Below are 22,500 nucleotides of genomic sequence, written 5' to 3' on the forward strand. Positions count from 1 at the left end.
AAGACACTATATTCCACAATAATATGATAATGCTTTGGTTCACAGAATACATTGACACAGATTCGAGAATCTATTACTGAGTGAGCAAGAGTGATTGGCTCCCTGCTTGCTCTTATATCCGAGTTTTATTCTGAAAAGGGCAGTTTTAGTGGCCTCCCATAGTGTCATAAATTGCAGGCTTGTTCATGCCCTGTTAGATGATATTAGTATATATCCATTAAAATATACATTAGACCTAGTGATGATAGGATATAGAACCAGGTTATAATTATGACCTGGTTCATATAAAAATATATACCTGTTATAAAAGGATTTACATAACTACTACCATCCCATGACACTTATAGTACATCATGGACAATCTATTTGTTTGTTATACAGGGCTATCAAATGTTGTTTTTGAGTCTCTGTGAGAGCTTGTCTGCAGGTTTCAAGGAACTGTATGTTGTGGTAGTCTTTTGTGTGTTGATATACCAAGAATGTGTGTGTAATTGTTTGGCAGAGAAGCTTCCAGCTTTGGCTTTTTGTGTGTGTGTGTGTGTGTGTCCCAGACAGCAAGCACAGGGCTCAAGCGCAGGGAGAACAAGTGAGCTTGATATAGGCATTTAACCCATTGTCATCCACATACTGTGCACTATGGTTTTGTGTGTTTTATTTTCTTTACTTATAGTTGGTCTGCAACTTAGTCACTAAGGAGTCAGTTAGTAGGCCTGAATGACCTCACCTGATTTTCCCATTCCCATTTCATATCTTTTTAGATACTATTGATATTGTTAACTGATAATTTGTTTTATTATTGGATGTGTATTTCCAAATGTATGCTACCACAATGACCTCCCATCCCTCCGGGCATTCCAGAAGCGCCCCACTTTCTTGCCGACGGGCCCCCTGCACTATGGAGACACCTTCTTGCACTCGGCAGAGCATGGCCGTTTCTACATGCACTTCCCAGCCGAGTTGTTTAGTCCCGCCTCTATTGAGTTGATGAAGGAGAGAACCCCCGTGTCTCCCATGAGCGTTGACTCCATGCTGGGGCTTTGCAATGCTCTCCCGGGTACTGGTATTAGCCCTCTCCTGCTGCAGGAGAATCAGTTTGAAGCTTTTGGCAAGTGAGTAATTAAATATTTTTGATTCTGGTACTCTATGAAAATATGATAGGTGCTGGTAATGATGATCATAATTGCTACAGCTTGTAATGATGATGATGATGACAACTGTGATATAGGATTATAAAAAATGTAATGATAGGTAGTTATGATAATAATGGTGATGATTACTATCCCATTAGAAAAATGTACCGCTATTTACTTAGTTCATTGTCTCTACAGAGCTATGGGTGCAATGCTGCAAGAGAGGAGTGGTGAACTTACTCCAGATGCTGTACTCACCTTGCCAGAATTACCAAGCAACCCCCATGGGTATTGCTATTTTGGTCATGTGCCCAAATCTCTGCCCTCACCGTCTAGTAGTGCAGTAAGTTTTTTTGTTTTTTTTATGCAAAGTCCTTAAAGCTAATGAAAATGTTTTCAGATATATGACTAATAGTTTACATACTTTCTCTGACACAAAGTTGAATGTCTGCTCCTAACAGGTTGGCAGTGATGAGGGGTATGCCTCGTCAAGAGCAAGTTCTCGTCACTGCCCAGAAGAGGAGAAGGGTGACATCTGGGAGGCAGTGCTGGAAGGTCCTCCTTTGACCTCCCGGCGAACCTGGGAGAACCTTGGGCACCCAGCAACTACCAAAGAGAAATTATATTTGACCGAAACTGGGACTGAGACCTCTCACAGGTATGGAGACTAATCTAAGTGGATGTACAAAATTTAGGGAAAATCTGCCAAATGGAAATGCAGAGGTATAATCACTAGAAATTTAGTACACAAGTTAAGAAATATTCTCTTATATGGTTACAGGGTTTGGGTGGTGTACCAGCAGCTATGGGGGAGCTTTGGAGCTGCTCACTATGTGCCAAGTCTACAAGTTTGCTCTGAAGAGAAGCTGTGTCAAGATATGCTGCATCTTATGGTTGGCTTGCCGTCTTTGAATTTCCCATGGCACCAGGTGAGGATTGAGATTTTGTATTCTTCAGAGTATGCTGTTTATGTAAATAACAAGCTGACTACTTGTATCTGTGATGGGTAGTTACTTATAGATATGAAGTATCCAATCAAAAGAATAGAATATCCAAGAATAATTACTTAAAATACAGGAAGGAAATAAGCATGTGATTTTTTTTGGTTTATATCTTTTGCTCAAGATTTTAATTAAAGGATCATGAGTATGAACATAGCTTATATTTATATTATATGTATATATATATATATATATATATATATATATGTGTGTGTGTGTGTGTGTGTGTGTGTGTGTGTGTGTGTGTGTGTGTACATACACATTTATTTATATTAATTTTATTTATATAGTCATGAGCTTCACAGCATAATCTGAAGTAATATCCCCCCAAAAAAGAAGAATGCCATAATGGTACCAGTAACTACATGCTTAATATTCTTTTTCTGTATCCAGGAAACAAAGAGCTTCAGCATCAGGGAGGGATTGTGCTGTCCGGGCATAACGCCAGAACCTCTCAGACTGTCACTTGTACAATTTGTCGAATGTGGCAGCTTTGTGCGGAGGTAAACTCTTCTGGTCTGAGGCATTTTTTCTTTGATACAAAATTTTCATCATTTATTAAAACACAGATATCAAAAACATGACATAAAAATTAACATATTTTTTGTTTTCCTAAAGGCTTGAAACTGTGTGCACCCCTCCAGCCATGTACACACGCCAAGTCCACATCCAAGGTTTAGTGTTTCGTGCTTTCACTTCTGCTGTTTCAAACTTCCTCCAGATGTATAGGTAAGTAGCCAAGTTTTCCTTGATGCTTTTTGATAAAGCTTCTTTATCCAAAGCAGGATAAGCAATCTGTATATGTAGATAGTGTTATGATGGGGTTTGTCTTTCCTTTTTGAAAATTTGAAATAATACAGAGGATCCACGTCTTTTGTTTTGTAAACCATATCAATATAGAATATTCTTTGCATTGGTAAAAGTATCACTAATAATTCATGTCACTTTCACACACAAACTTTTAATATCAAGAATATAATTTCAGGGGCATGGTTTTGTCACTTGTTGGTGGGAAGCACCTCTTGCAGCTTCAACAGAAGGCTCAAAATCTAGTCAAGAAAGTCAAGTTTGTCGCCGAGATATGCCACATCTCCCCCGTGTCAGAAATAATTAAAACTTCAGGCATGCGAACTAGAACCAGTGGAAAGGTTGTTGGGCCTGAAAGTTCAGCAAACACATCTCTCAAGAGCCACAACTCAAGCTCAGTATCACAGGTTCAGATTTCCACAGAGAAGCTACCAAGGGGTCTGTCTCTCATTGGGGAACTGCATAGCCGCTTAATGGTGACAAAGGACCGTGAGTGTTCTCTCCTCCTGGTGTCGATCTTGAAAGCGACGTGCGTACCCTTCTTCAGGTAATTCAACAGGGCTTTCATAAGGTTTTTATGCTCATCTATTTATGCAACTTGTTTTTTGTTTTTGTTTTCCCCCATTTCTGAAAAGTGGAAAAAAGTGAACAAAAGCTGTAAATCTTTGTACATTATCATACCGTAAGTTTATTTGTACTGTTAGTAAAAGGAATAAAAAACAAGCAACAGAATATCCAAGATCCAGCACACTATCCATTTGTCTGTTCAGAATAAGGACCAACATCTTTTAATTCACTTCAGGTATTTAGAAGAATGGGTGTACGAGGGCTTGTGCTCCGATCCAGGACTAGAATTCATGATAGATGTCGATGGAAGGTCACTCCTCAAACGGGACAGGAGTTACTGGACGCATGGCTACACCTTGCGTGATCTGTCGGACATGCCACCATTCCTTCGTGAGGTCCTCCAAGAGGCTTATACATGTGGAAAGGCTCTTAACTTGTTGAAGCTTTGCTCACCTAAAGTACGTTTGATATTAATCTTTTGTTTAAAAAAGAAGAAAGATACAATATGCTGCCCTAGATTTATGTCTACTTCCATTTCATTTATATTTTGCTTTGAATTTATACCCATGTCTTCTCTTGTATAGCATCATCTAGTAGCAGCTGGTGGAGTCAAGCATCCAAGCTTTCAGTTATGCATCTCAAGCAAAGAAATGGAAACAATGAGGAGCCAGTGCGAGAACTATGCGGCACACATGGAATATTTAGCCGCTAAGAATCAGGTATGGAATATTTACCACTGTGGAGCTCAAGAGAGAAGGAAAAAGAAAAAAATGTGAATTTTAAAAGAAATTAAAAACTTGATATCTATTAACAGCAATCCCCAATGGTTTCAGGTCACAGCTCGGCAAAGAGAAGAACAACTGAGAGAGGAAAAGAAGCGACTTTTGGCCATATCTGCGAGAGAGCACGCAGCTGTTATCAAGGAGATTGAGAGTAAGTGCCAGCAGCTTTCTGTGGGTATGACATGTATTATGGCATGTTGATTGAAGATTCATTAATGGAAATTTAATGTGTACTATTTTGGGTGGGAATCTTGTATGTAGTGTAAGATGTAATTTTCAGCTTGTGCACATTTTCATTACACAGAGTGAAGGAGAAATAGATATCCATTTGATTCTTGTCTCATATGATAAACTTTTCCTTCTTGCAGAGAGAATGAATGATGTCCGCCAACTAGAGATAGAGAGGAAAAGAGCCAGGTTTAAGGAACTCAAAGAGGAAGCACGAAAAGCTGAAGAAAGGAAGATGGAAGAGAAGGCAAAGGAAATAGAGTTGGAGAAGAAGATTGCCTTGGAGGCCGAGGAAGTGGAAAAGGAGAAGAAACAGCGGGAGGAAAAGCTGAAGTAAAAAAACCAGTTTCCCTGTAGTATTTTTTTGATTTGTCCCTCTTATTTATGTTGCTGTAGATTTATATATTCTTTATTTATTTATATAATTTCATTGGTTAACCTCTTTTCATATCCTCTTTCTGGAACACTTACCAGGAAGCTGGAGTAGGAAATGGATATTTAACGTCATAAAGGCTGAGGACTTTTGACAGACCACATGGGCTATTAATTTGGTGTGAGGATAATGAATTTTTCATAAGAATTATGGTAGGATAGTAATAACAATAATATTGGTGAAAATAGATAATGCTCAAACCAATAACAAAATAGATAATGATAATGCGGCTGACATATGCCTCCATAGGCTGCCAGCTGACTGCGTCTGTGGGGGAACCAAAATAGGAGAGGCATTCACTTCAACCATATCTCTGTTTCATACAATAGACCTATAAATAGTTGCAGATCTGGGGATGGGGGGGGGAGGCATAGTGTGAAAAATTGCACCCCTTACAACAGAGGAATATACAATAACCAAAACATGATGTTGGCTAGAACTGTGATTTCAAGTAAATTATCATAATGTGTTGTATATATGTATATGTACCTTCTTTCCTTACCCAAATTATAAGATCTTAGAGCTGCATACTACTGATGCTGTATTTACAAAATACCTCTGGAACATTAAAGATAACCACAGGGGAGTTACCTCTCCACCCACACTCCCCAACTTCAGTGTTTGGCACCCCCTTATTTCACAATTCTCTCTCTCTCTCTCTCTTTCCCCCTCTCCCTCTTCCTCTGTCTCTCTGTCTCTCTTCCTCCCTTCCTCTCCCTTCCTCTCCCCTCCTCTCCCCTCCCTCTCCCTTTCCCTCTCCCTCTCCCTCTCCTCTCCCTCTCCTCTCCCTCTCCCTTTCCCTCCCTCCCTCTCCCTCTCCCTTCCTCTCCCTCTCTCTCTCTCTCTGGAACATCATGGAGTGCCTGTACCAGCAAAACAAAAGTGTGTCCTAAAAAGTTGACCCTTTTCCCCTAGAACAGACTCTCCAAAATGTGATTGCCAGTTTGGGATTAATAATAGTCATGATATTTTTTTTATGTATAAAGCTTACAAGGAAATTGTTAATCTACCATTAGTTTTATCTTTAGGTACTCTATTCATGTGAATTATAACAGTTCCCATTTATTACAGTTAGATCAGTAAAATAGATTTATATTTATTGGTTTATTTCTTCCTATTCCAGAGCTGAAATTGAAATGTATTATCAAAAGCTGATGCAGGCAGCAGAACGTAGAGAGGTCCTTTCACAGTGGAAATTGCAACGCTGTCTCCTGAGCGAGTCCCGGAAGAAGTTCATTGTCAACTTCAAATGGTCTCCACAGCCAGAGAATGAAGCAAAGAAAGCCAGCCAAGATGATGAAGAGGACACTGATACCTCAGATGTTACAACTGAGAGACTGTTACCTTTGGTAAAAAAGCTAGACACCCCTTCAAATACAAAATCCATTGATCACCTGAGTCCAGACCCTCTGAGGAGTGACTGCATTGAGCCAAGTCCAACAGAGGAATCAGTATCAGCATATGACATGACCACTTCCCTCATGAGCACTTCATCTGACATTGTGGACACTCCCCATGATGAAAATCTGCCAGAACTGGAGGTTGACTCAACAAAGAACATCAACTATGATAGAAATGTGGCGGATAGCAGGATGTCCCGTGCATACATGAAGAGCTCCATTGGATCTATTATTCACAGCAAAGAACAGACTCAGCTGCCTGCAAGAGATAGACTCCCTGTGCACCCAGACTTCTCTAATGTTTGCAACCAAACTGAAGCATCTGCCATCAAGAAGAAAGTCTTGGAGGAAGAGTTTGGCATCGTTAGTACAGAGTTGGTCGGAGCTCAGAGTTTGTTGCATTCTTCTGGCAATGAAACGGTTACCAGAGAGTTGGTTAGTGAATTGCAAGTAGACAATGGAAATCTGACAGCAGCAGAGATTCGCCAGAGGGTCCTGAATGAAGAGTATGGCATCAGAGTGCGAGACACACAGAGGCCAGGGGATGGCAATGCTAATTTTGTCCTAACACAAACAGCTGGTGACAAATTAAAGGATGGTGACGAAAATGGCAATACAGGTCCAGATGATGTAAATGCAAATGTAGATCAAGGATATACTTCAGAAATAGTCACAGTTCAGGGAGATGCAAATGCCAATAGTCAAGAGGCATCTGCAGTGGCTTCTACTGCCACTGTTGACCCTGGTCAAGGATGTATACCTCAGGAGAAAACCATTATGGGAAGTGAAGATGAAAGCAATGGTAATGTTCCTAATCTTAATGAAGCATTCACTAGATATCGTGAAACGTGTGCAGAGGCAGCAGCCATCAAACGTAAAGTTCTCAGTGAGGAATTTCAGTCTAGCACCACAAGCAGGAACACAATGAATCTTTTGAAATCCAAAGCTGTAACATCATCTGCAGCAATGGAAAACAAAAAGCGTGTCCTGGATTCAGAATATGGCATTGGCATAGAAAGCACAAGTAGAAACTATAGAGCAGCAATAGCCTACGAACGACAGGTTTCAGGAGCAAGCACAGCCAGTTACAAATCCTGCCTGTCCTATGATAGACAGACCTCTGGGTCAACTGCCTTCACTACACCTGATGAAGAAAGGCCAATCCTAATAGACCAGGTATGTTTTGAGAATTTCTTCAGTTTTGATGGCTTTTCCCCCTAGGGGGACATGATTGTATTTTATAAACCATGTCAAAACATTGCATATGGACATGTTACATTTTAGGATGTTTAGGACATTCTGTATCAGATCTAGCCACCATGGAAAAAAACAAAAGTCCTAGTATTGTTCCAGTTTTTAATTGAAATGCCATCAAACTGGAATTTCAAAAAATATTGAAGTTATATTTGAGGGTAAAACACTTTACATATTTCTACAAAACAGGTAAATCCATGAATAAATTTTTTTTGTGCTAATGTTGAATGTTCCATTTCTGACAGGATATTAATTTGAAAGAAAAAGGTCTCATTGCTATTATTCTGAAGTGAAGCTTAATGGCTAAATCCGAGTTTGGTCTTAAAGAAATTTATGCAAAAAATATATAATCTAAAAACTTTGTCTGAAACATGCTATGGAAGCTGAGTGTTACTGTAACTTTAATATAATTTTTAGAAACATATTAGATTCTCTTGTTTACCAGGAACAGCACCTATTACTGGATGTAAAGCTCCCTCACTGGGCATTTAAAGTAATAAAAATAGTGAATACCAGGTTTGTCCAAGTGTGAAAGATTTTTACTGACAAAACTATTTATAGGTCATTACAGATATGAGTTTAAATTATTCTTCAACTGATGCAAGAGACAGAACATATCTTATGGAATGGTTCTCTGCTATTCTGAATAATTTAAGCATTTCCTTATTTTTGTTAGTGGCTGTAGGAACATGTAACCTGATCAAGAAGACACCTCATGTAACATGTACATTGCAATGGCAAATGATTTCAAAATACAAATCATTTCAGTGCGGACTTATTGGATCTCAAGTTACAGCTATATTTTTCTTTAGATTTTATCTTTCAAAGTTTGTTTTAGCTTTTAAACAGTTGCTCATCTTATAGTTTTCATCTTTTATATATCTTAAATAGGGCTTATTTTTATAGATATAGTTGTGAATTGAAGTGTAAAAAGTATATTTTTTATAGACTGCTACAGATTTTTAATAAAGGATTAAAGACTGATAGGAATTGATAACCAAATTTGTAGAACATATATATAGGGTTATATGATCTTTGTGAATATTGTAATAATAGTTTATTTCATCCTTATTAATATAGTAAACTGTAAAGAATTACCATTCTAATTGTAATTGCTTAATTAGCAAATGAACAGATCGGAGAAAGGAATCAGCCTGTCAAAATGATGAATGTTTTAGATAATTTTTTTCTCTAAAAGCTAACTAAAGTCTTAGGAACTCTGCAATATTTGCTTGAGACAAGACAAATGCTTTGTTGCTTTTTCATTTATATGGGCCCATGAATGAGTTTTATGATATCCAGGCATCATAAATTTGCTGATCACACACTAGAAGGCACTGTGTTCATGAAAGATAAGATACACTAGTAAATACATTCTTGATTTACACATTTGCAGTGACCGGTGTTTGATATTGTGTGATGGAAGCACATTGGTACTATGAACATGCACAGCACATGTTATAATTGGATAGTAAATGTATACATACGAATTATGGAGATCTTTGGATTGTTATGGGGTCTTATGAAAAGACAGGCATCTTTTGAGGGTAAAACAAAAGTGGAAAAAAATGATGCTTGGATCCAGGTTCGAGATTTGTGTCTCACGAAGCATAGTTTTTTCAATTGCCGTGTATTGCTGCTTGAATTGAAAGTAAATGGTGCTTTCCAAGGTGGATTTTAGAAAACTAGGGTGACTTGCATAATTCAAAAGGGTATATTGCTATGCACTCTTATGGTGTGACTCATTTCACAACACTGTAGTTCGTGTCAGTTTTGTGCATTTGTTCACTGGTCAGAGCGTGAATTTTCAAGTTGCAGCGCCTATTAGGAGGATTAGGATCATTAGGATATTTTTGTGTATCATTGTGGAACAAAGGCTTTGGGAAGTATCTAGGTAATATTAGTATGTTTTGTGATGAAACACATAATCAAGGCAGTGCTGGTATATAAGAACTGACATGGTATGTGGTTTATGCATCTCTAAGGTTAGAAGGATGAATGCTTTACAGAAAATATGGTAATATCACTAATCACCACACAAGCTTTGATTGGTATTCTGGTGCTGTCTCTTGTACATGAACGCAAGGCTTGTACCACGTCTCTTGGGGTGCCTGATATCGCATCTTTCACAGCATGCTCACCATTTCCAGTCCCATATCCTGTATAGTTGTTAAACTTGCAGAACAGGTATTAGCACTGTGCTATTGCTAGCTGGGCATAGCTTCTCTCAGATCATGGAAAACAAAAAGCAGATGTATCCAAGCTGCTTACTGAGTGCATGCAAAGGCACAAGCTCATTTCAAAATATATCACTGCACTGGATGTCACTTTGCACTTTATCTTATGCAACTAACCAATTGGAAACAAGGCAAAAAAAAAAAAAAATGATAATAAAAATAAGGAAATAAATAGAAAAGGACTAATCAGAACCCCCATAAAAGAAAATAAAACATAAAAAAAAAAAGAAATGCCAAGAATTGACCAAAATCTAAACGAATATTCTGAATCCCCCCGGCCTCCCCCTCCCCCCTCCTCTCTTGCACCATGTCTCCCTCCCCTCCACCACCCCCTACCCTCCATCAAGGTGGGTGGCGAGGTACTGAAGGAGCGCGGAAGGAGCATCTACGGTCATGCTTCCGATGCCGTCATACACAAACTGCTCTGGAGACATGTAGGTGGAGGGTGTTGCTCCATTCTTTGTTTCTTCTTGTTTGCGTGTGCGTGATTGTGGGAATGCGTGAGGCTGTGTGCGTGGGCGGGTGGTCTCCTTTTTATGTGTATTAGCACTTCAAGGAAATTTTAGTTTGGACTGTGCTTTAGTATGGATATTGTTGGTATTGTTTCATTATTAGTAGTACTATTATCATTATTATTATTATTATTGTTATGGTTTTTATTGTTGTTATTATTTATTATCATTATTATTATTGTTATTATTATTATCATTATTATTATTATTTTTATTATTATCATTATTATTATTATTATTATTATTAATTTTTTTTTTTTTTTTTTCTTTTTTTTTTTTCTTTTGCATTGAACATACACATTTTCTTTTTCAAGTTTGAACAATTTGTACCAATATTTTTAGTCAATATATGTTGCCCGGGGTTTTCTTTCTTTTTTCTTTTTCTTTTGTTATCTTTATTTAAACAAGCTATAGTATAATATATTTTGATCATAGAAGACCAGCTGGAAGGAGGAATGTATTAAGTACTTTTCTTTTCTTCATCTTTTCAAAATTTTTGGTTCTGTTTTATGCCCCCTTTTATTTTTTATTTGTACTTAAAAATTGTATAAGTGGATTTTCTTCTGCTTAGACCATATTTAAAGAAATTATTTTACATTCACACCTCAGTTTGTAAATGCATGATGCACCCTTTATGTAATAACTGGTCGGAGGTAAGTAACAGTACATTCGTTAATGCATTCAGACACAATTGGTGATGTTAATTGGTTTTTATAAGCTAAGGACTTGGTTTCTGTACTTGAATTATATATATCATTAAAAATGAAAGAGTGAGATATTTCTGGTAAACCTTTAAAATCTAAAGTATTCATGAAAATTTCGTAGATATTCAGACAAATTGTGAATATGCTGTCCATACTTTATCTCTAATTTCCCAAGCTCACCCTCTTTCTGTGAAGTCTAGTTTGTGTCCTCTCTCCTGCTTATCCAACGCTGGTAAGGTTTTCTATCTTCTTTTCTTTTTCTTTCTTTTCTTTCTTTTCTTTTCTCTTTTCCTGTTTTTCTTTCTTTATAACTTAGGGTGACTTGAGATGTTAATGATGTTGAAACTAATAATTTTCCTTAATGAATAGGCACCAGCTGAGTCACCAACCTCACCCCACACTGACACCACCATGGAGGATGACCTCTTGTCCGCAAGGAGGCTCTCGGTCGTGCCGAAGGTCCAGCCGTACAGCGTGGAGTATCTGAAGCTTATGGGTGAGATTTCTTTTTTCTCTCGTTCTTTTATTTTCCTTGTCTTCTTTTCATTTTTTTCCATCCATCTTTTTTTTAATATGAAGATTGCTATTAGCTTTTATTCATATAAATCTCAGAGTTCGTGGTATATACAATACTACTGATATGCTTCTTCTTCAAAGCATCCGTATCTCTTTGAAATATTTTGATATGTAGTAACCACCAAGTGTATAAATTAGCCGAATTCTATCACACATAATCCGAGTCCCAGATTTTTACCAGGTTTAAAATTTTCCACCAGACGAAGCCCCCCTCCTGAACATAACTGGAACTGCGCTGACTGGCCACCCGGCAACAGTCGGCAACGCGAAGAAGGAGGAACCGTTCATGACTCCCACCAACAGCGAACTGGCTTGCCTCCCCATCTACTTCATCCGCTCTATAAGACTTCACTTGGCCACGCAGTTAGTTGACAGAGATGTGACTTTTGTTTGGTTTGTTATGACTGGAAGTGATTAGGTTTGATTTGTTAGTTATAATGGGTATTTTAGGTAGGTTGAGAGGTGGTTAAAGAAAAGAGGATTGCAAAATGGGAGTTAGTATCTAATCCTATTTAGGTTTTATTGAAGTAGTTGCTATATTCCCGCATCTGAAACTGTGCATATACTCATGCGAGACAATGCTGTAATACATGTTATTGTGTTCTGCAGAAGCCGCTTGGTGAACACAAGTCTCCTGAGTGAAGTTCTAGTCCAGGAGAGCCTGATTGACCACTTTTCAGCTCTGCGTGCTCTCCTGCTGCTGCATGATGCCCACTTTGCCCGAGCTCTTACCGTAAACCTCTTCACAAAGGTTGTCAAGAGCTATCATGCATCTTTTTTGTTTTTGATTTTGCTTTTTGTTTGTCTGTTTCTATACATTTATGTTTTGTTTTGATTTACCTACTTTTGATAAATAAATATAAAATATAATATGGTGTCATTTTTTAAAAATTTTGTGTGATTATTAAGAACTTTCCTAAGACCCACCAGAAATGAGCGTTGTTTTTTCCACAGTTTGACACAACAAGGGATCCAGCAACACTTCTTATTCCTGCTGAGTTAAACAGCATCCTGCAGAAGTCTGTGGCTGACTCTTGCTGGAGTAGCAGTCCCCTAATAGACAACCTTTCTTTTGCAATCACCAACATTCCATCAGTGTTTACGCATCAGAGTGAGTAGTGCAATTAAAAGGCAGAATTAATAATGTGTAATGTGTATATTAGAGTAACAGTTGATGTAGCAAGATATACATTTGCTCTTTTTTGAGTTTATGAAGATAGAAGATGAGATGTTACAGTTTAATGTTGTTGTTTTTTTATTATATTATACTCTGAATATCAGGCCAAGAAATATATCATATTTCTAATCATATCTTAAACTGCTTTAAACTTCAATACTTCCCAATTCTACTCACAGCTAGCATTTTGGATTGTCTCGAGTTGCGCTATCACGTCAGATGGCCGCACACGCTCATTCTCGACAGTGCAGTATTAGCCTCTTACTCTCGCCTGTGGACCTTCCTGGCATCTTTGCACCACAGCATCTGGGCAGCAGATGATCTTTTCAGGCACACCATGAGTCTCAGTGAGTGTTGAGGTTTTTGTCTGTGTATGTTCATTGGATGTGTTATAAAGTAGGATTTTAGAACTCTGTGTGTGTGTGTGTGTGTGTGTGTGTGTGTGTGTGTGTGTGTGTGTGTGTGTGTGTGTGTGCATATATATATATATATATATATATATATATATATATATATATATATATATATATATACACACACACACAGACACACGCACGCACGCATGCACACGCACACACACACATACTTTTTTTCTATAAATGACTTTTACAGAAAAAAAAGGATTGTGCACATGAGTTTTGTTTTTTATATTTGATATAATCTCATGCTTGGTTTCTGATTTATTATGATATTAGAGGCAGGTAATATGCATATAACGTCGTGAGTCTTGCTCCTCTCAGGTCGGCAAGATGCAGAAGGCAGATTCAAAAAGTGCAGGCAGTTCCATCAAGTTTGTCTGTTTTCACATCAGATGCATCACTTCCTTCTGGTTGTGCAAGCCTATGTTATAAGTCAGGTAATTGGATTTTCTCTTTGGGTCAGCGTGGAATGAGGTTCGGAACTTTTTCTCTCTCTCTTTCTTTTGGTGCTTGCTGTAAAACACTAATTAAACTCACTCTCTGTTATTAGAAATTTTACGAAACTGTCTTTACTTTTATATAAATTCTTATGTCATTCCTATTTCATTTATTTGTATTTACTTTACGCTTGCAATTTCATCATACCAGGTTCACCAGATCAGCTGGAGTGGCTTCGAGAAGAAGTTACATGAAAAAGTCACCTCCCTGGACGACCTGTACGAACTCCACTGCTCACACGTCAACTCCATTACGTCAAGGTGTGTTGTAGTTAGGGACAGTTTATACATCATGAAACTCATTTGTAATGGATGAATAGGGCTTAGGTATTTGATAAAAAAATCCTCTAAAGTGTCATCTTCAGAAGAATGATTTCTTATATTAATAATTGTTGGTTTAGGTTTATTAAGACTATTTTTTTTTTTTTTTTTTTTTTTTTTTTTTTTTTTTTTTTTTTTTTTTTTTTTTTTTTTTTCTTGAAATATGTAAAACAATCTAAAAACATTATTGGCATGTAAAGTACTTATAATCCATTCAAAATATGACCAATTTGTATGGTAATTGTGGTGCTTCTGACCTGCAAGTGCTGGCAGCCTGGGGATAACAAGGAGGTTGGGTTTCTGTATTGTTTTTTGCATAGAAAGGATACAATGGAAATAGAAACTTACAGTATATGGCTGGTGTATTAATTCATTCATGCTGGGTGACATCCTAGCTCATCATTTAAATAAACTTGCTGATGCCAGTTATGTCTAATCACGGCATGCAGCTTTTTCCTGTTGCTTAGGCGAATGCCTTACAAACCTGATCATGATTGGACAAAAGCCCAGGTGTGGAGCAGTGCATGCTAATACATTGTGGTTTGTCAAAATTTACCCAAAATTTTACCTATTTGAATTAGAATAAAATCTTAGTTTATTGTATTCATTTGCTTGTGCATTTACTTAGATTTTATGAGAAAATGTAATGTATTGATGGTAAGGCAATTTAGAATTTTTTGCTCTGTAGATGTATCTGGGCCAATGTATTTGATTAGTTAGTTACTTGCTTGTATACCTTAAATAGTTTTTTTCAACATGAAAGAAAGGAAAGAAAGAAAACTATTGAAAAATTGACAAGGAAATTATTAAAAGATGTCAAAATACTTGCAGGTGCTTCCTCAATCCAAATGGTGCTGTTGTGCTCAAACTTGTCCGAGACGTGTTTGCCCTCATGCTGCGCTTCCGAGGCCAGCTGCTATCTCACCAGTGGCATACTGATAGCGCATCCGGGATCACTGAACATCCAGGCTTTGCTGCTCTTCAGTCTACCTTCAAGGAATTCCAGAAACATGCAACATTCCTCCATAAATGTAAGTTATTTACTCTTTGGTCCTCTTGCTATTCACAGATGATTTGACGAGAACATTTAAATCTGATTGCAACAGTTACAGTCTTAGAGTATGTTTCGTGGAAATTATTTCAATTTATTAATTGGAATAAGAAATTCTGTTTGTGATGCTGTTATTACAGGTATTTGTATACTGTGCATGTGTGTGTAGGGGGAGAAAGAGAGATAGAGAGAGTGTGTGTGTGTGTGTGTGTGTGTGTGTGTGTGTGTGTGTGTGTGTGTGTGTGTGTGTGTGTGTGTGTGTGTGTGTGTGTGCGCGCGCGTGTGTGTGTGTGTGTGTGTGTGTGTGTGTGTGTGTGTGTGTGTGTGTGTGTGTGTGTGTGTGTGTGTGTGTGTGTGTGTGTGCGCGCGCAGATGTATGTGTACGTGTGTTTGTACATGTGTGTGTGTCAGCCATTGTCTCTGTATCTTTTTGTCACTGTCTGTGGGTAAATGGGTGAGTAGGTGTGGATGAATATAAACCTAAACCTATTGGAGAAGTACTCTATAAAAAATATATATGTATTGTCCTTCACCATGTAAAAGTTAAAATTCAAACTATGCTCTACATTGAAAGGATCCGTGAATGCCCTTGCGTGAATGTCTTAGCGAGTGTTACACATTAAAGTCTTGTAAAATTGTAAGGGTATTTATGTACCTCCATTAGTATCTTGGTTAAATTCTGATGAATTTGAATATACCACATCATTATCATCATGTTAAACCATTGGTTTTACAGCTTTTAAAGTTAGGCATGGTATGTGCAACTGTTCTCATGGGTTTGCAGGGAAAGGTAAGAACATGTAGGCTTTTCTTACAGAAGGTAGACAGATGATATTACATCATCCCATGTAGGCTGTCAGTTTGAGAAAATTGAGAGAATATTTCCATTTTTCTAGTGTTTTATCAAGTGTGATAGTAAAATTGAGATGATACCTAATATTGGAGTTTCAAGAAAAGAGGGTGAATTGCCTAAAAAGTATCACAAAGTGAAGAAATTTATTTGAATGGTTAATGGTTAAAAGAAGTAAATGTGCCCAATAGGCCTAATTTATTCAAAGTTACTGTATATTTCTAGAACATGTATGTGGTGCTACAAAACTTCAAGCCTTCACCTCCATTGTTTATCCTCATTATGTATATTTCTGGCTTAGTGTACTAATAAGAACAGATTAGTAAGATTAATCAGATTAGTCAAAGTTGTAAAGTGTAGAAAAGGTCCTCCATTCTTCAAGCAGGTGTAACGCCTTCTGTTCAACTCTGTGCATTTGTCCCTTTTGATTACGAATTTTCCATCTGTGTTTACCTTGAACCTTATTTAGATTATTTGTAGTTATCCTGTTGTTCCAAGACTTCATCTTTGTTTATTTACATTTACTCTCATTCTATGTTCAGTTGAAGCACTTTTTATCCAGACAAAGATGCAATTATTCATGATGTTTGATTGACAGGTTGATAGGCTGATGGTAATTCTTCAGTGTTGGACAGGCTGGTGATAATAGTTATTGGATACCTGACAGATTGGTTATAGTGATTATTGGATAATTGCCAAACTGGTGATGATAATTATTGGATAATTGGCAGATTGGCATTAATTATTGGATAATTGACGGGTTAGTAATAAGTTTTTGATAACAGACATGGCAATGATGACAGTTTTTAATAACTGATGGGTTAGTGATGATAATTGTTTGATAATTGACATAGTTGTGATGAACCTTATTAAAAATATATGGTAGACATTTTAAATTCAGCTAGTCATCACCAGCCTGTGAATTGCATCTTTGCCTTGATAATAATGATAAAAAAAAAAAAAAGTAGTTCATTATTCAATGTAGAAGGGATTTATCTCTCTCTTCCTCCCTCCCTCCCTCCCTCTCCTGTCAAGGGATAACTTACAAAACTTAGAAGTGAAGATTTTATTTGTAAGGGGCTATTTAGCAATATGTACCTTTGACTTGTTCCATTCCTTACTTGTTCTTAATGTTCTCCTCTTCAGTATATGTCCCATTTTGTAGATTCTGTTTTCGTCTTTATTGCTATATATTTCTTCCTTTCTTACCCTATTTACCCATAAATGTACTGTAGTTTATGACTAGATTGCTTAGATGTTAGAGTATTATTTTATCTCATTAATGTACATTTGGGAAAAAGGGACATTTCTCAAGTGTTTAGCCTGTTTACTTGAAAGGAAAAAAAAAAAGAAAAAGTGTAAAGATTAATTGATCTCAAAGGTTTTTCATCATGATTGTCTTGTACCATTCTCTGTCAATCATTTAGATATCATTTTTGTATTTTTCCAATCCTTGAAGTGCTTCAGGAAGAGGAAAGTAAACTGCAAGAGGTAAAAACGATTTATCTTTTTGGTCACTTTGCTTGCTCGCGAATGGCCTAATTAAATCTAAAATGCACTGAATAGTGAGTGCTGCTGGAATAGATTCAGGTAGCAGTAAATAATAATAATAATCAGACATCTATCACTGAATAGGCTAGTTATCTGTTAAGAAATAGATCAGCACTATTTGTTCATTTTTCTTCCCCCCCCCTTTGTGACAATGTGAAATTTTATTGGTTTCATCCATTGAGAAGTGAATGTTATCCACATGCATACTCTGCTGTGCACTCGCACTCCTTTTTGCATAAACATAATTATGCATACGTATTTATATGCCGGTTTTCATATAATCAGAAATGCAGTTGGACAATCATTTCAGACTTGAGTCCCATGTAGAGTGCATTGTGACATGTCTCTATACCGTATCTAATATGGATACTTCGTATACTGGCTGGAGAGATCATTAGGTAGATCTGCCATGGCATCCTGCAGAAGTAGTCAAGAGCTAATTGTGAGCATGTGTGGGTGTCTAAGATAGCATATCCTGTTTAGCATATGAAGATGTTAGAAAATAATTTTGAAGAGGAACTGCTGGTATTCATCATGAGGAAGATGCATTCACCCTAACTACATTTAGCATTAGAATGTAATTTTGTCTTGAATCCACAGCAATGCTATTGTCATGTTGCCTGAAACTTGCATGGTGCATATATAATTTTTGAAGAAATTGTCATGAAAAAAAAAAAAAAAAGTGAACAAAAAAGAATATTAGTATAGATTAAAAGTAATGTAAAGCTATGGAGCATGTCATATGTCAATTTTGTTAAAGGATGCATGATTTCTTGATAAGTTGATAAATTTTTGTCACATGCTGCATGATCTTTCATTTTTTGTTTGGTTTAGATTTTTGGCTATATGAATGCATCCACACTTTGGTAAGTGGTATTTAGCAGAGTTTATTTTTGCTTTATGTCCACATATTACTTTACAAACTCACAGTAAAATTCCTTGCTTCTGAAACAGTCTAGAAGGCTTTATGAAAATGAAAAAATCTAATCCAAAATAGTAATATTATCCCTCAATCTCTTTTCAGTGTTAGTCAGAGTAGCCGAGCACAGCAAAATGGACTACATCAAGGACTTGGTTAATCGGCTGGACTTCAACGATTACTATTCCACCGTCGCCAGGATCTCTGTTCCGTCTCTTCTTAGGGGATAAGAGCAGCTAATCCTCTTGATGTACTGATATCGAATCCAAATCACATTTATAGCTCCACTTAAGTGAATTGTTTACATTAGCTAAAATCTACCTTCTTTTCATCATTATAGGACTTCAAATTTTTAGAAACATATCTTGGAGATCTGCCCCTCTTTCATTTTTTTCCCCTTAGTTTAATTTTTATTTATTTAATTTCTTTACCCTCTATCCATGTAGTAATTATCTTCGGCTGAAAATATTTGTCCTAAATTTCAAATTTATCATGAGAGCTTTGCACACTAATAGGCTTAATCTAGCTAAATAGCAGTATTACATAAGAGTAATATTCAAGAAATATTCATGTTACACATATATACTAAATGAAATACAAATTAGATTCAAGCCCTTCATGTCAGACATTTACTTATGTCAATATTTACTTGCAATAGTAGTTTGAAACTAATTTACTTGGAAAACAAGATCTTACTCTTTTACATTCAGATTTTATTTTTCCCTATTCTATTATCTTGGAAGAGGTTTTGTGATATTTATTAAATCTGTTATTTTTTTTGTCTTCGGTTAGCAACATTGTTATGGTAATAGTTGTATATTTCATCAATCTGTTACCTACTTATTATTGAATACTATATTACATTCTAAAGAATAAATGGAATTCCAAATATTTATGCATTCCAAATATATAAATGTTTAATATGCTTATTTGTTTTTGCTTTCTCCCATTTTCTATTCCTGATGTCAAGTAAAATTAAGATGTCTGTACTGTGTTTAATCTTTGAGACTGAACCTGCTAGGAAACTTATTAAGTAGCTAACTATAATACTAGTTTATGCATAAAATAGAAAATATTGAGAGGTATGAATAACAATGATTCTCAGATGAAATGAGTGTATTCCATAAGAATATTGAACAATTTTAGAATTAGACAAAAAAAAGTTATTCAAGATGAACTTAAAATCTTACATATGGTTTGTCATTCCATATAAATTTTCCTTCTTTTCATATACAAATTTCAGTCAGTTTCTTGCAATCTTCATCAAACTACATATTTATATATATATCCATCTCCACTTCTGCAGGAAGCTCCAGCTAATATCAATGCACCGTACATTCTTCTGTGAATGTCTTATATCATACTGTAGTCCCATAGCAAATATACCAAAAGGTGCCAAGAAAAGTATGACACATCTTTTTGAAACTGGGTTAGTATGCATAATGTATACATGATTTTCTTGGACATTTACAACAAAAAACAACTTAGGTCTCTAAACACCTCACCTTTAAATATATAGTGGACCCTTTCATAACAAGGAGGTAAAAAATTATAGATTAAAAAATAATAATGAATAAATAAAATGTTAACAAAATAACAATAATAATTTTTAATTGACATTATATGAAAAGGTGTACTACTACCACAGATTGTTTATTCATATCGAAGATGAAGTTATACACAGACAATGAACTTATAAATATATATCATCATAAGCATACTTCATCATATAAACTGCCAAATACTTCCCCATAAGAAGTGACGCTGGAGGGAACATCTCAACTGGTTATTTTCTCTCATTACTCACAATACAAATCAAGCCATTCATGCACATCAGTAAAATATAGTTATTTTACTACCGGTACTATTACAACATTTATAAAGCGTTGTTTATACCAATGTACTCCTCTGCCTCCACAGCTGTTGTCACAAGTTGTTACACAGATACACCTGGAGGATAATTACATAATGCCTCTTGACAAAGCCGTAATCAACCACAAAGCTGAGATTTACAAGATCCAAAAAAGAAAAGGATGCAAACTAACATAGTTTATGATATAAAGAAAACATGTTGCTGAACCAGAAACAAGGTTCCTGCGCACAATTTAAAATTACGAACTGACGAAACTACGGCCAACGTCCCACTGCTATTTCTGGGCCTTCTTGGCACGGGGCTTAGGCTTGTACTTGGTCCTGATGGAGTCATTGTATCCCTCCCTGTTGCGGCCGATCTCAATTGCGAAGAACTGGATGCGGGTCACAAGGATGGTGTTATCTTCCGAGTAGTCTTGCTGGGAGTCAATGCGGACGAGGGTGGCAAAGCTGTAGTCCTCGATCTCGTGCTCAAATTCCTTGCAAAAGGGTCTCCATTTCTGAGAGAGAGACATATGAATTTTATTTATTTATCTTTTATTTATTATCATATTTTATTTTGAGAGGAGGATTGGGAGTTTTGAATACCTTTTAACATTTTTTATAAGCATTACATAATATACTTCCTTTTATCCACTTTTCCCAAAATAATTGTTTACAGTTTTTGTAGAGAGGGGGATTATTTTTCCTCACGGCTAAAACTAATACAATATCAAATTTTTTTTTATCTTTTTTTATTTTTTGTTTACATATTATTACTGTTTTATTTGATCATTCACCTTTATTAACTCCATTCCAATTGAAATTATCTTATATATACCTGGTTTAAGCCAGAAGTGCTTCATGAATTAACTACTCAGAATCTCGTTTTCAGAAAAGCCAAGTAAATCTCACATTTCATGTTGTGAAAACCTAACTGGAACCTCTTGGCAATGAACAACACCTCCCATCTTGCAATTACGCTACTCTAAAATTATTTGAAAACGCTGCACTGAAATTATTTGAAAATGCTGCAATCATATGGTGAAAATACAAAGATCTCTGGCCTGTAGGCTGAAGATGCAATGATCTCTGACCCGGACCAAATCCAAATGCTAAAAGCTCCTGATAATCCCTCTGCTGTTCGGCTCGTGGTTCCCGTTTTTGGTAGGACTTTAGAATCCTAAATCAGGACAGATGGTATGAGGTCTACATGAGCTCTTCTTTGGGGGCATCATGTCTTGGTTACTATTGTTCAGTATTTTTGACTAATGGCTATCTGGACGTTTTGAGACATCCATCTAGTCACCACAGACTCAATCATTTTTTAAAATCTGGTCATCTTCTTTAGAATGTTTAACCACCTACTAAATCTCCTTCCTATATAAAAGAAATCTTATATCTCCTTACTAAAAGAAAAAGAAAAAATAAAGAAAAGAAAAGAAAAGAGAGAAAAAAGTCTTATCTATTGGCTTTCACATCTGCTGACTGCCTCCTCAGAATTCTCCTTACCTCCTTTGCCTCCTTGTCTTTAAGACCCTTCTCCACCAATTTCTCAATGTTAAAATCGGGAAACTGTTTTCTGAAGGTGTTGTAAATGAGGTCGTCCTTTGGCGTGAGTTTTAACAACCGTGGGTCAACTGCACACAGAAGCTGCAGGGAAATGTTCAAGTAGTTTAGTATGATCCACTTCAAAAATTTCGGTCAAGACTGATGGCTCTTGAGAATCATCAGCCTGCATATCTTGTGGGTAACAATGAATAAAAGAATATTTCTCTTAATGATTGATGATGTTGATGATGATGATGATAACAAGGACTGATAATGATAACAATAATACCTGATAATGATAATGAAAATGACAATGAAGATGATAATATGAGGAAACGATAATAATAATAAATGTATCTACTTCCAAAATCATATGTAGGGACCATTTCCCAATAGTATATATGATAAAGAAAAAACACCTGGATGAGGTTTATTAGGATTTCTAAGGAAGCCATTTCAAAAACCGAACTTTAATCTTCTTACAAGAAATACTTACATTGAAGTGGATCTCAGCATGTTCCATTGCCTTCATGGCCCAAAGCTGCTCCATAGTTTGCTGGAAAGGAGGAGAGTAGGTTAATTAAAAATAATTTCCCCCCCCCAAGGTTACGCATTTTGATAATTCAAATTGGAACAATTATGACTGTACTATACACACGCACATGAGCGCATCAACACCCAT

General features: G+C 36.4%; 2 protein-coding genes across 3 annotated transcripts in view; one reads left to right on the forward strand and one right to left on the reverse strand.

The window, feature by feature from the left end:
- LOC125045225 (gamma-tubulin complex component 6-like) overlaps positions 1-19,345 on the forward strand; it is a 22,594-nt gene extending 3,249 nt beyond the window's left edge. The window contains exons 4-25 of one of the 2 annotated variants that reach the window (XM_047642378.1): positions 859-1,109; positions 1,329-1,473; positions 1,592-1,788; positions 1,912-2,059; positions 2,525-2,634; positions 2,750-2,860; positions 3,117-3,485; positions 3,741-3,963; positions 4,090-4,224; positions 4,339-4,438; positions 4,656-4,848; positions 6,072-7,524; positions 11,425-11,551; positions 11,832-11,994; positions 12,241-12,382; positions 12,586-12,742; positions 12,988-13,155; positions 13,549-13,664; positions 13,876-13,985; positions 14,877-15,076; positions 17,406-17,437; positions 18,522-19,345. In XM_047642378.1, the coding sequence (XP_047498334.1) occupies positions 859-1,109; positions 1,329-1,473; positions 1,592-1,788; positions 1,912-2,059; positions 2,525-2,634; positions 2,750-2,860; positions 3,117-3,485; positions 3,741-3,963; positions 4,090-4,224; positions 4,339-4,438; positions 4,656-4,848; positions 6,072-7,524; positions 11,425-11,551; positions 11,832-11,994; positions 12,241-12,382; positions 12,586-12,742; positions 12,988-13,155; positions 13,549-13,664; positions 13,876-13,985; positions 14,877-15,076; positions 17,406-17,437; positions 18,522-18,527 (4,656 nt within the window). In that variant the 3' untranslated portion in view covers positions 18,528-19,345. The remainder of the gene's footprint in view (positions 1-858; positions 1,110-1,328; positions 1,474-1,591; positions 1,789-1,911; positions 2,060-2,524; positions 2,635-2,749; positions 2,861-3,116; positions 3,486-3,740; positions 3,964-4,089; positions 4,225-4,338; positions 4,439-4,655; positions 4,849-6,071; positions 7,525-11,424; positions 11,552-11,831; positions 11,995-12,240; positions 12,383-12,585; positions 12,743-12,987; positions 13,156-13,548; positions 13,665-13,875; positions 13,986-14,876; positions 15,077-17,405; positions 17,438-18,521) is intronic. The other variant, XM_047642377.1, reaches the window with a different exon arrangement.
- A 665-nt stretch (positions 19,346-20,010) lies between these two features.
- The window catches only part of LOC125045226 (protein PBDC1-like), an 8,018-nt gene continuing 5,528 nt past the window's right edge, over positions 20,011-22,500 (reverse strand). The window contains exons 4-6 of the mRNA XM_047642379.1: positions 22,315-22,374; positions 21,780-21,920; positions 20,011-20,788 (exon numbers count right to left, since the gene is read on the reverse strand). Coding sequence (XP_047498335.1) covers positions 20,564-20,788; positions 21,780-21,920; positions 22,315-22,374 — 426 coding nt within the window. The 3' untranslated portion in view covers positions 20,011-20,563. The remainder of the gene's footprint in view (positions 20,789-21,779; positions 21,921-22,314; positions 22,375-22,500) is intronic.

This window comes from Penaeus chinensis, chromosome 37 (genome assembly GCF_019202785.1).
Source record: "Penaeus chinensis breed Huanghai No. 1 chromosome 37, ASM1920278v2, whole genome shotgun sequence".
Classification (NCBI taxonomy): Eukaryota; Metazoa; Arthropoda; class Malacostraca; order Decapoda; family Penaeidae; genus Penaeus; species Penaeus chinensis.